This window comes from Rhinatrema bivittatum, chromosome 1, assembly GCF_901001135.1.
Source record: "Rhinatrema bivittatum chromosome 1, aRhiBiv1.1, whole genome shotgun sequence".
Lineage (NCBI taxonomy): Eukaryota > Metazoa > Chordata > Amphibia > Gymnophiona > Rhinatrematidae > Rhinatrema > Rhinatrema bivittatum.
This window is the reverse complement of record NC_042615.1, coordinates 579748043-579761561: the sequence shown is the minus strand read 5'-3', so window position 1 is coordinate 579761561 and position 13519 is coordinate 579748043. Positions and strand designations below refer to the sequence as shown.

Here is a 13519-nt window from a genome sequence, read left to right as displayed (position 1 = left end):
AAAAAGGTACTTAAATCCCACTTCTACTGCATAAGTCGACATTTTTAAAGGGGTAAATGCCCATGCCATTACCAGTCTTGCCAGTTCATCCACCAGTTCACCCTGTTAAGAGCTAGGTCCTCCAAACCCCCTTAGTTTAATTGCCTACACTCCCACCAGTTACCCAGATTATACCAGGATAAGCAGGATGATAGTCCTCACATATGGGTGACCTCATCAGATGGAGCCCTGATATGGAAAACTTCTGTCAAAAGTTTCTAGAAACCTTTGGCTGGCACACTGAGCCTACTGAGCATGCCCAGCATGCCATGATATTCTCAGCCACAGGGGTCTCCCTTAGTCTCTTTTTTTTCCACCTTGCTGTAAGCAGAGCATATTAGGAGCTCTGGGAATTTTCCCTCACTTTTTCCTCAGGGGAAAGAAAATATTTTCAGTCACAAAAAATTGTCATCGGATCTCCCTTCGACTTAGTATTGGTGGGTACATTTTTTTGAGTCATTTTCGGTTGATTCCGGTCACCCTCACTAATGGTATCCGCTGGTCATCAACCATCACTTGGCCTAACTTTCTAACATGGCCTCCGGATTAGAAAATTGTCCAGATAGTGCGGTTACAATGTCTATTACCGACCCACACAATGTTTGTTTTGTGCCTGGGATCAGGCCACGATGTCCAGGCTTGTTCAACTTGTTTCCAGATGACACCAAAGAGCAGGCATGCCCGATTGGACAAGATGGAGGAGATATTTAAGAAAATCACCTCATTATCATAGTCTACATAGTCTCCAAGAATATCTCCCTTGGTTGCAAAACATCGAGGAGAAAAGAGGACTGGTGTCCTCCACAGCGTCTTCCTCTGCATCCAAGGAACATCGAGAAAAAAGATGCCATCGACACTGTTCCACTGATCCATCGGATGGAATGGCACAGCCATCGGCATTGAAGGACATCGAGCTGATGCCCAAGCGAGTCCAGGTACTGGAACCAACACGCCCTTCCGTACCCGAGGAACCAAGGCGCGCTCTACCGGGATCAGTGTTAGAGAATGTGCCACCATGCTCAGTCATGGAAGTGCCAGTAGCGCCAGTCTTACCTTCTCCAGTGACAGTGGACCCAGTCTCAGTGTCCAGGGAAGAGGTGATTTCCATGGTCCAGCAGGCCATCGTCTAGGCTTTTCGAAAATTTCAGCCTCCTTCCATACCACCATCGGTACCGACACAGACTCAGATATCGGATCCGTCGTTTTTTTCAGCCTTTGCTGAACAAAATCGACGCCTTGATTGGTATATTTCCTCCACAGACACCGGCACCTCCGGTGCAACCATCGACTCCATCCATGTCTACACATCCACTGGTGATTCCTTCCATTCTGATTCCGGGTTCATCAGAGGATGATGACAGGGACTTGGATTCCATCCCGGGGCCATCGGGCCTTCATAATCATCTAATATCGGCAAGACCATCGATGCAGGTAAAGATTCCCTCAATGCCAATGCGTCCCGGCCCATTGGGTGATACCCGGCATCGGTTCCCATTGATGCCATCGAGACCCATCGATTCCCCATCGATGCCTTCATTATCTCCTATACTGCCAAAGCAGATTCCATCAAAATCTGCTTCTAAAACAAAACATCTACAACAACAACCAGATGATCCTGAATCACCTTACCATCCTCAGTATACTCCTTGGAAGTATACTGAGGCTTCTCCACCAGAAGAGAGGAAGAGGTCCCCTCCTGAAGACTTGTCATTCACAAACTTCATTAAGGAAATGGCGGACACAATTCCTTTTGAATTACTGACTGAGGACACAAGGCTCTAGAAGTCCTTCAATTCGTTGATGCACCAAAGGAGGTAATGGCAATACCAATCCACGAAGTCCTATTGGAACTCCAGCATAGATTGTGGGAGCATCCTTGCTTGGTACAAGCTGTAAATAGAAAAACAGATGCCACATACCTGGTGCAACATAACCCAGGTTTCCAAAAGCCCCAATTGCCCCATCATTCTGTGGTCGTCGAATCAGCTCAGAAAAAAAGTCAGGAAACAGAAGCCACACTCTTCTACCCCACCAGGAAAAGAACAGAATTTCTTAGATACCTTAGGGAGAGAGGTTTTTCAGGGGTCCATGCTGGTATCTCGTATTCTGGCGTACCAGCTTTATATGACACAGTACCAAAGAAACTTGTGGAAGCAAGTTCAAGGTATTGCCGATCTCCCTCAGCAACAACAACTGGCTCTAAATACACTAATTGCAAAGGGGCTTGAATCTAGCAAACACGAGGTACGGGCAGCTTATGACTCTTTTGAAACATCTGCCCGCCTATCAGCATCGGGAATTAATGCAAGGAGGTGGGCTTGGCTTAAGGCCTCGGACCTCAGACAAGAAGTCCAAGAGAGACTGGCAGATCTCCCTTGTACTGGAGAGAATCTCTTTGGAGAAAACATTAGGGCTACCGTCTCTCAGTTGAAAGATCACCACGAGACACTCTGCCAACTCTCCAGACTACCATCGGATCAGCCATCCTCAATAAGAAAATCAAATAAAAGGGAAACCAAGAAACCCTTCTATAGGCCTAGAAGATACTATCCACCTGCTTCTTCAGCGCGTTCATACCGTCCACCACAAAGGGGACGTGCACACCAACCAAAACAGCAAAAAAAACCAACCACCACCACAAACTGGTCCAGCAGTGGGTTTTTGAAGTCAATCAAGAGAACAGAAGCCTTTCCATCAACCCTATGCCCCACTTAACAGTAGAAGGTAGACTCCATTTCAAACACCAGTGGAGTCTTATCACAAAGGACCAGTGGGTGTTAGCCATACTAAATCAGGGATACCATTTAAAGTTCAAAACAATACCCCCGCATTCTCCACCCATTCCACTTTGGACAAGCATGGTCATCACACCTCAACTCCAAGTAGAACGCTCTACTTTGCTGACTGCCAGGGCTATCGAATCAGTTCCACGGTCTCAACAAAGAAAAGGGTTCTATTCCCGCTATTTCCTAATTCCAAAGAAAACAGGCGGCCTTCGCCCTATCTTAGACCTCCACAATCTCAACAAATTTCTTCAAAAAGACAAATTTCAGATGGTATCTCTGGGAACCATCCTTCCATTGCTTCAACGGGGAGATTGGCTCTGTTCTCTAGATCTTCAAGCCGCTTATGCACACATACCAATTTCCTCACAACATTGCAAGTATCTACGATTCGTCGTGGGAAGAAATCATTACCAGTATCGAGTCCTACCATTCGGACTAGCCTCTGCTCCTCGAGTATTCACAAAATGTCTAGCAGTGGTTGCTGCACATCTAAGAAAAAATAGCATTCATGTTTTTCCATACCTAGATGATTGGCTAATCAGAAGTCCATCCAGGCAGGGAGCTCTGTCTGCCTTAAAAAGCACAATAATACTATCACACTCCCTGGGATTTCTCATCAACTATCAAAAATCCCACATCAAGCCTTCTCAACTCCTCACATTCATCGGAGCAGACCTCAACACCACAGTGGCGAAAGCTTTTCTTCCAAATGACCGTGCCAACAATCTAGCATGTTTGGCAAACTCTATAACCCAATACCAGTTCGCATCTGTCCAACTTCTAGTGCTACTAGAACACATGGCCTCGACAGTACATGTTACCCCTATGGCGAAGTTAGCCATGAGAAGAACTCAATGGACTTTGCAATCTCAATGGCTACAAGCTTTCCAACCATTGTCGTGCATAGTTCAAATCACCCACCAATTACGCCTATCGCTCCACTGGTGGACAAATCAAACAGCCTTGAAAGCTGGTCTCCCATTCCAACAGTCAACTCCGCAAGTCATCTTGACCACAGATGCCTCCAACTTGGGATGGGGAGCTCACGTCAACAACCTTCAAACACAAGGGATGTGGACTACCCTCGAAATGAAGCGTCAAATAAACTTCTTAGAACTTCGAGCGATGCAATATGCCCTTTATGCCTTCAAAGACTGCCTCTCAAACAAGACTGTCCTGATACAGACCGACAACACAGTAGCAATGTGGTACATAAACAAACAGGGAGGCACAGGCTCTTATCTGCTCTGCCAGGAAGCAGTGCAGATTTGGGCTTGGGCTCTAGAGCACTCCATGCATCTCCGAGCAACTTATCTGGCAGGCATACAGAATGTCCTAGCGGACAATCTCAGTCAACATTTCCAACCCCACGAATGGTCTCTGGATCCACGTGTAGCGAGCAAAATCTTTCAACGCTGGGGTCGCCCAACCATAGATCTCTTTGCGTCCAAACGGAACCACAAAGTGGAAAGGTTCTGCTCCCTCCATGGCCGTTGACAAGCATTCCCCAGAGACGCCTTTGCGAGCCCCTGGAACACAGATGTTCTATATGCGTATCCTCCAATTCCACTCATAGCCAAAACTCTCGTGAAGCTACAACAGGACAGAGGAACAATGATCCTCATAGCCCCGTACTGGTCTCGACAAGTATGGTTTCCCATACTCCTCGACCTCTCGATCAGAGAGCCAATTCGCCTGGGCACAGCACCCACTCTCATAACTCAGAATCAGGGCAAGTTGTGTCATCCCAACCTGACAACTCTTGCCCTGACAGCTTGGATGTTGAAAGCTTAATTCTGCAACCACTTAATCTTTCAACACAAGTTTCTAAAGTTCTTGTAGCTTCACGAAAGCCTTCCACACGTAAATCTTACCACTTTAAGTGGACTAGATTTACCAAGTGGTGCACACAAAAAGGGTTTGACCCTTTCTCTTGCCCCACTCCTTCTTTACTAGATTACCTATGCCACCTTTCGGATTCTGGTCTCCAGACATCCTCTGTAAGGGTACACCTAAGTGCCACAGCGGCATACCACAAGGGCATAGGGGATGCGCCAATAATAGCGCAACCCCTAGTAAGTCTGTTTGAGAGGCTTACTTCACCTTAAGCCTCCCATTCGACCACCGGTCACTGAATGGGACTTAAATTTAGTACTGACGAGACTCATGCGGTCACCGTTCGAGCCTCTACATTCGTGTGATGAAAAATTTCTTACATGGAAAGTATTTTTCTTAGTAGCCATTACATCGGCTAGGAGGGTTAGTGAGTTGCAAGCTCTCATCACATATTCACCCTACACAAGGTTCCTGCATGACAGAGTAGTCCTTCACACTCACCCCAAATTCCTACCAAAAGTAGTAACGGATTTTCACATCAATCAGTCAATAATCTTGCCTACTTTCTTTCCAAGACCTCACTCTCACCAGGAAAAGAGAGTCTTACATACCTTAGACTGTAAACGTGCTCTAGCTTTTTACCTGAACCGCACGGTGGTTCACAGGAAATCCACTCAACTTTGTTTCTTTTGACAAAAATAAGCCAGGAGTTGTGATAGGAAAACACACTCTCCAGCTGGCTAGCAGACTGTATCAAATTCTGTTATGAAAAAGCAAAAATTCCTCTCCAGGGGCGAGTAAAAGCACACTCAGTAAGGGCTATATTCTTGACATATGTAAAGCTGCAACCTGGAGTTACCTTCACACCTTTGCAGCTTATTGTTTGGCCAAAGAAGGACGACAAGATTCAACCTTTGGACAATCTGCCTTAAAGAACTTATTTCCAGTATAACACCAATTCCTTCTACATCCATCCTGCTGTGATTTCAGGCTGCCTCATTTTTTCCAGCAGTACACCGGTTGTTGTGCTTGTTGCACAAGTTGTATGCTGTTGGTATAATGCAAGAATGACTCAGCCTGTAGCTTGCTAATCACCCATATATGAGGACTATCATCCTGCTTGTCCTGGGATAAAGCAAAATTGCTTACCTTGTAATAGGTGTTATCCCAGGACAGCAGGATGTAGTCCTCACAGAACCCACCCGCCACCCTGCGGAGTTGGGTCCGATATGTTTTATTATTTTATTTTTTTAGCTCACGCATACTGCTACAAACGAGACTGAAGGGAGACCCCTGTGGCTGAGAATATCATGGCATGATGCTCAGTGTGCCAGCCAAAAGTTTCTAGAAACTTTTGACAGAAGTTTTCCGTATCAGGGCTCCATCTGATGATGCCACACATAAGTGAGGACTACATCCTGCTGTCATGGGATAACACCTATTACAAGGTAAGAAATTTTGCTTTCTTAAAACCCCTCATGAACAGCTAGTTTTCTTTTTTTATTTTTTTTTAAACTTGCACCTCTTCCACAGCAGAAGTAAATGTAAGCGGCACTTGACCTGGGTGTGCATGCCCAGGTGTGTAAATATTGTGTACACATCTCTGGCCCTGTCATGAAATACCCATGCCCCACCTAGACTCCACCCAGACTTTGCCCCTTTTTCAATTCGAGTGAGATGTGTGTACTACTGAACATACGTATGCATCTCGGCAGCTTTTAAAATTTGATGGGTATGTGCCAACCGCACTGGTATGTACATCCCCTAATTGATGCACCCATCGGGCTTTTAAAATTCACCTTTTAAATTGTAAACCCTCTAGGCATTGAGAAACCCCCACTTTGAATATAATCTGCTTTGAAGAGCCAAAAAGTGGAATATAAACACACAAAATACTAATTTAAAAAAACAAAAAACAAAAACAAATCTATATATAGTAATCCTACCATGAAAGAGATCATACTTTACTGATGGTACAAAAGATATCCCACAATTGAGTACCTTGCAGGTGAATCTGTGTTAAGAGCTTACCTGATATATTGATCACAGACACTGTAATTGAGTCTGAGATCTGGTTGTCGGTCCATGCCATTTGTTGTCTATGCATGCTCTTGATTTCATATACACATAGACAGAATGTGCGTAAATATGCTTGTGTAGCATTACCCTAATATGTATTGCCAAAGCAACATTACTCTTTGGAAAAGCCATGTAGCGTAGAAATTTGTATGAAAACCTTGTCATGCACTGATCACTCAAGAAATAACTATTTTCTAACAAAACCCCAGCTCAATCTAAGCTTAATCAAACCCTGGGGAAATGTTTAAAAAAAAAAAGTCATCTGAAGAAACAAATTAGGAGACTAGTACTGATATGTTCACAATTGACTTCTTGAATTTAAAACCTTCAATAAACATATTATGGCTTTTCCCTTTAAATCTGTTGACAAAGATCCATCCCCATCTTCTGCCATGTACTAGAAAATCAATCGACTGTTGAAAAGTTTACCTTTTCCTGCATTGTAACATGTAACATGTCCAACTCTTGTATGTAAATTAACTTATCTGATTTTTTAAAAATTGGGTATTCTTCAAACTGAGCAGTTTTGTAAGCTCAGCCCAGAGGCAAAGATCATTTCTCCTCTAGTTTGAAAGTAGCTTAGGTATCTTGTGTAAAACAAATTGGTCTCATATAGTTTTCAGTGGACTGAAATCGACATCATAAAGTATTACCATGATATTTTCATTTTAATTCAGTTTCAACTGTGCCTAGAGGATTTTGGTTTCTAGTGCTGGCAGTCTATTATTCTCAGTGTGCATTAGGTTGGCTCTCATATATTGTACTGTTTTTGCTTACTAATGACATTATAGTTATCTCTTGGTTTTGCTACTTTTTTATCCTATGAATTCAAATTAGAGATTCATAGCATTTAGTGATCCATGCTGCAGAATAAGAAGTGTAGAAATATATTTATAGTGGCATCAACCATCATTCATGTTGGTACTATGTCAAATTGCAGCATTGCTTGGATATCATTTTATGTTCTGGTGAATTTTCTATGAAAAAATCAGTTGAAATGACACATCAGGACTTTGGCTTCTGTGGTATTACTAATGGTATGTAATATATGTAAAGATCTATAGTTGCCTCTGTTGGGGGAAAAAGCAAGTCCATTAACATTGTGTGTTGTTTTTTTTTTTTTTAACAGATTATTGGTTTTAATTCTGTCAGCATTGCAGCATTCATAGCTGTGGTAGGAATTCTGTCTATAATAGCTCAGGTAAGTTTTGTCTGTGTATTTGTTCATATTTGTCTAGCAGTGGTTGCTGCACATCTAAGAAAAAACAGCATTCATGAAGGCCCCAAATGAGAGCAAATGCCCAGGATATTGCAATTAATTAAAACAGATTTATTCAGATATAATGGAACATCATTGAGTAATTCTGATCAGATTTAGTTATGGAGCCAAATCTTCATCTTCAGAAATAAACTGATTACTGTACATATTCTGCCTTTTTAAAAATACTGTATTTTTCGCTCCATAAGACGCACCTGACCATAAGACGTATCTAGGATTCAGAGCGGGAAAATAAAAAGAAAAAAAAAAGAAAAAATGGTGTGCTAAACCGGCTCTGTTCCTGGGCGTCTTATGGAGCAAATTAGGGTAGGGCATAAAACGTTTTGGGTTTTTTTTTTTTTTGTCCCCATTCCCCATCCCAACCCTTTAAATGTAATTAACTACAAGCCCCCACCCTTCTGAACCCCCCCCCCCTCCCCCCAAAGACTTGCCAAAGGTCCCTGGTGATCCAGCGGGGGTCTGGAGCAATCTCCTGCACTTGGGCCGTCGGCTGCCAGTATTCAAAATGGCGCCGATAGCCTTTGCCCTTACTATGTCACAGGGGCTACCGGTGCCATTGGTCAGTCCCTGTCACATGGTAGGAGCACAAGATGTTCCAGACAGGTTTGATTTATCATTATCAAGCAACCTTTGACTAAATCAAAGTTTACTTCCTATTAAAAAAAACAAAAAAAAAACAACTTTTGGAATTGTCAGTGAAGCAGCAGCTAACTACTGGCAGGCAAGGCAGGGCATTGCCCTGCAGCTATTTTCCCGGAGAATTAATTTACTGGCCTGATAAGCTGAGGGGAAAAACTTACCGGTGGGCTGGTCACTCTCCCCCTCCCCGGACAGATTAGAGAAGTCTCAATTCCTCTGTTTATTGCCTGGCTGTCCACTGAAGGCTGACTTTCAAAAAAAAAAAAAAATAATAATAATAATAAATCAGAGTTGAAAGACTTTATTTTTACCGGGTCCGATTACTTGTCAGCCGTTGCTTGCCCAGATTCCCTGGGCCTTCGGAGGGAATGGAGAATTCACCCGGCTGCTGCACTCTATTCTCGATGCTGCGGGGCAGTGTGTGTGCCACTTGTGGAGAGCTGGGGGCCTGCGAAGGCCTCTGCTCCCGGTATATCCCCGGGGGTGAGGGGATACACCAGGAGCAGAGGCCCATAGATTCAGAATCCCTCCACCCAGACTGGGGTGATGAGGTAGAAAATGCCACCCCGGTGGAGGGGGATGATCCGCAAGTGCTCCACCTGTTCCGCAGGGAGGAACTGGATCCTTTAATCTCCCATGTCCTTCAGGAGCTGGAGATCCCCATCCCACAAGAGGTGTCGATACTTCTCCAGGGGATTTGGTTTTGGCGGGACTTCGGGCTCCACCCCAAACTTTTCCTTTCCATCCGAAGCTTTTCCAGCTCGTGACCCGGGAATGGGAGACCCCTGAGGCCTCCTTGAGAGTTAGCAGGGCCATGGAAAAGCTCTACCCGCTTCCCAATGAATCACTCGATTTACTCAAGGTCCCTAAGGTAGATTCGGCGGTCATGGCCATAGCGAAGCATACTACTATTCCTGTGACAGGAGGCACAGCACTTAAGGACCTCCAGGATAGGAAGCTGGAAGTGTTGCTTAAGTGGATTTTTGAAGTGTCCGCCTTGGGGGTGCGGGCCGCAGTATGTAGCAGCCTTATGCAGAGGGCTACTCTCCATTGGGTTCAACAGATGCTCACGGCCCAGGACCTCCCCCCGGGAAAGTAGAGCAGGCGAACCGGATGGAATAGGTGGTAGCCTATACGGCTGATGTCTTGTATGATCTCCTTCGTACTTCGGCACGCACGGTGTCTGCCAGGCGGTTCTATGGCTATGTAACTGGTCGGCGGATGCCTCCTCCAAGTCTCAGCTGGGTTCCTTTCCTTTTAGGGGGAAATTGTTATTTGGAGACGAACTCGAGCAACTTATCAAGGCCGCGGGGACAACAAGGTTTTCAAGCTGCCAGAAGACAAGCCCAGGTTGGGCCGCTCTCCTGGGGCCTACAGGAGCCGTTTTCGGGGACAGAACCATTTCCGGTCCGGTAGGGGTTCCTCTTCCTATAATCCTAGACAATCGGCAGACGACCTCAGCATTCTGGAGCCACCCATGCCTTTGCCCACAACAGTAAATCTCCCCAATGAAGGGGCGCCGGCCCATTCCTCAATTCCAAGGGTCGGGGGTCGACTCGTAATTTCGAGAGGAATGGGCCAAGATTACCTCAGACCAGTGGGTTCTAGATATTATAAATCACTGTTACGCTTTGGATTTGCTCGACCCCTGCGAGACCTTTTTCTACAATTGCCCTGCGGTCCCCTGCAGAAGCAACAAGTTGTCCTCCAAACGTTGACCCGGTTGAAGGCTCTTGGGGCAATTGTCGGTTCCCGGAGCCGAACGCCAGACCGGTCGCTACTCCATTTATTTTGTAGTACCCAAAAAGGAAGGCTCCTTTCGGCCGATCTTGGACCTCAAGCAGGTCAACAGGGCGCTGCGAGTGCCTCGGTTTCGCATGGAGACGTTGAGATCGGTCATTGCGGCAGTCCACAAAGGCAAATTTTTGGCTTCTTTGGATTTGACGGAAGCTTACCTCCACATAGGAATCCAAGCACATCATCAGATATTTCTGCGGTTCATGATCATGGGACAACATTACCAGTTTTGCGCCTTGCCTTTTGGGCTGGCAACAGCCCCCAGCGTGTTCACCAAAGTGATGGTGGTACTGGCAGCGAGCCTTCAGCGGGAAGGGATCTTGGTACATCCCTACCTGGACGATTTGCTTATATGAGCAAAGCCTAAGATCCTTTGTAGAGAAGCGGTACGTTCGGTATTGTCAACTACGGTTCCTAGGCTAGGTGGTCAATTATGCAAAGAGCCAGCTGGTTCCGTCCCAGGTGTTGGAGTTTTTAGGAGCACGCTTCGATACCGCTGTCGGCAAGGTTTCACTCCCTCTGGTGCGGATGGACCGGTTGATGTCTCTGGTACGGCGCCTATTGTCTTTCCTTACCCATGGTGTGAGACTATTTGCAGGTTCTTGGGTATATGGCATCTGTCCTGGAATTGGTGCCTTGGGCCTTTGCGCATTTGAGGCCTTTGCAGAGAGCGCTACTTTCTCATTGGGATCCCAAAGTCGGAAGAGTTCCACCTTCCCTTGCCTCTGCTAGAAACGGCCAGATCCAGTCTGGATTGGTGGCTAGTTCCAGATTACTTACTCCAAGGGGTGGACTTGGAGAATCCTCAATGGATTATTGTGACTACTGATGCCAGCCTCTCCGGTTGGGGGGCGGTTTGTCAATCACGATCAGCGCAGGGCCTTTGGACACAGTCCCAGGCCTCCTGGTCCATCAATCGCTTGGAGACCAGATCGGTACGTCTGGCACTGCAACAATTCCTACCACTGGTCCGTCACCGGGCAGTACGGATTCTCTCCGACAATGCGACCATCGTGGCCTACATAAACCGTCAAGGGGGTACAAGAAGTCGCCCCGTGCCCGACTAAGTGGACATGTTAATGACCTGGGCAGAACGCAACCTGGCCTGCATTGCGGCGTCTCACATAGCCGGGGTCGACAATGTTCAGGCGGACTTCCTCAGTCGACAGCGGCTAGATCCCGGAGAATGGGAGCTATCCGGGGAAGCGATGCGGATAATTTTGAACCGGTGAGGGACCCCCTGCTTAGACTTAATGGCGACGCGCCTGAATGCCAAGGCATCCCGTTTCTTCAGTCGCAGAAGGGATCACGGATCAGAAGGGGTGGTACTTCCTTCGCCATCCCACATTCTCCTTTGTGTTTCCGCCTTGGTCGTTAGTAGGAAAGGTATTGCGGCGCATAGAATCTCCTCAAGGACCGGTGATTCTAGTGGCTCCGGAGTGGCCGTGAAGACCTTGGTTCGTGGATCTGGTCAATCTAGCAGTGGACGGTCCGCTGCGCCTCAGTCATCTACTGAACCTGCTTCAGCAGGGTCCAGTATTTTTCGACCAGGCAGACCGTTTCTGTCTAGCGGCTTGGCTTATGAGAGGAGACAATTAAGAAAGAAGGGCTACTCAGAAGCGGTTATTACCACCCTTCTGCAGGCAAGAAAAACTTCTACCTCTATTACCTACATTCGAGTATGGAAGGTGTTTGAATCTTGGTGCCGTGGGTTGACTTTGACCCCACGGCAAGCCACTATTGGTCACATTCTCGCCTTTTTGCAGGACGGATTACGGAAGGGATTGGCGTACAGTTCTCTGAGTGCAGGTAGCAGCCTTGGGCTGACTTTGTGGTAAGGTTAATGGGGCTTCCATAGCTGCTCACCCGGATGTGGCACGATTCTTGAAAGGGCCAAGCATTTGAAGCCTCCAGTACGAGCGATCTGTCCCTCCTGGAGTTTAAATTTGGTTCTCCGTAGTCTTGTGAGCCCCCCTTTGAGCTTTTGAGGTGGGCCATGTTGAAGGATTTAACGCTTAAAAAGGTTTTCCTCATGGCTATCTGTTCGGCTAGACGAGTTTCGGAGCTTCAAGCCTTGTCATGTCGAGAGCCTTTCCTGCGTATTTCTGATTCGGGTATTTCTCTTCGGACAGTGCCCTCATTCCTTCCGAAGGTAGCCTCAGCCTTTCATGTCAGCCAGTCAGTTGAGTTGCCAGCATTCTCTGTTGAGGATAGGGAGCTGAGGAGGTTGGATGTCCGTAGAGTCCTCTTGCAGTACCTAGAGATTACTAATCCGTTCAGATTGTCAGATCATCTTTTTGTGTTATGGAGCGGTCCTAAGAGAGGGACTAAGGCTTCTAAGACTACTATTACCTGCTGGTTGAAAGATGCTATTGCTTCTGCTTATATAAGTCACGGGCGCCCAGTACCAGAGGGTATTAAGGCGCATTCTCTTCGATCGCAAGCGGCGTCATGGGTAGAAAACCAATGTGTTTCGCCCCAAGAGATTTGTTAAGCGGCCACTTGGAAATCCTTGCACACTTTTGCCAGACATTATTGTTTGGCTGTCCGGGATCCAAAGGTGGATTCCTTCGACAGCAGTGTGCTTCGAGCCGGACTCTCCAGGCCCCACCCCTTTTAGGGCAGCTTGGGTACATCCCAGCAGTCTGGACTGATCCTGGTATGTACAGGGAAAGGAAAATTAGTTCTTACCTGTTAATTTTCGTTCCTGTAGTACCAAGGATCAATCCAGATGACCGCCCATTGGCAGGAGAGTCCATACAGCAGATTTGTATTTCTCTTGGCAGATTATTTCACAGATTACACATTTTCGCGACATAGTCTTGTTGGTTTGAGATGTTTATATAAGTTCTACTTTTTCAAGACATTGAGGTTTTTGGCTTGATCTAGTCATTGGTTGATGAATTAAACTCACAAAGAATAAAATAAATTAACATAGTTATGAGAACAACCATTCATTCTGCTTTGATATTGATTTATACTGAGGGATCGCAGGTGGCACACCAGGTTATATGATGGGTGCTTTTCAGCTTTTCTCTGACTCCATCTGCTGGAAGGGAGGCAT

At 46.2% G+C, this 13519-nt stretch overlaps 1 protein-coding gene across 2 annotated transcripts in view; it reads left to right on the top strand.

Moving 5' to 3' along the window:
* The window catches only part of LOC115100041 (hippocampus abundant transcript-like protein 1), a 166986-nt gene that overhangs the window by 96718 nt on the left and 56749 nt on the right, over positions 1-13519 (top strand). For both annotated transcript variants that reach the window (XM_029618204.1, XM_029618213.1), the window contains exon 8: positions 7870-7941. In XM_029618204.1, the coding sequence (XP_029474064.1) occupies positions 7870-7941 (72 nt within the window). The remainder of the gene's footprint in view (positions 1-7869; positions 7942-13519) is intronic.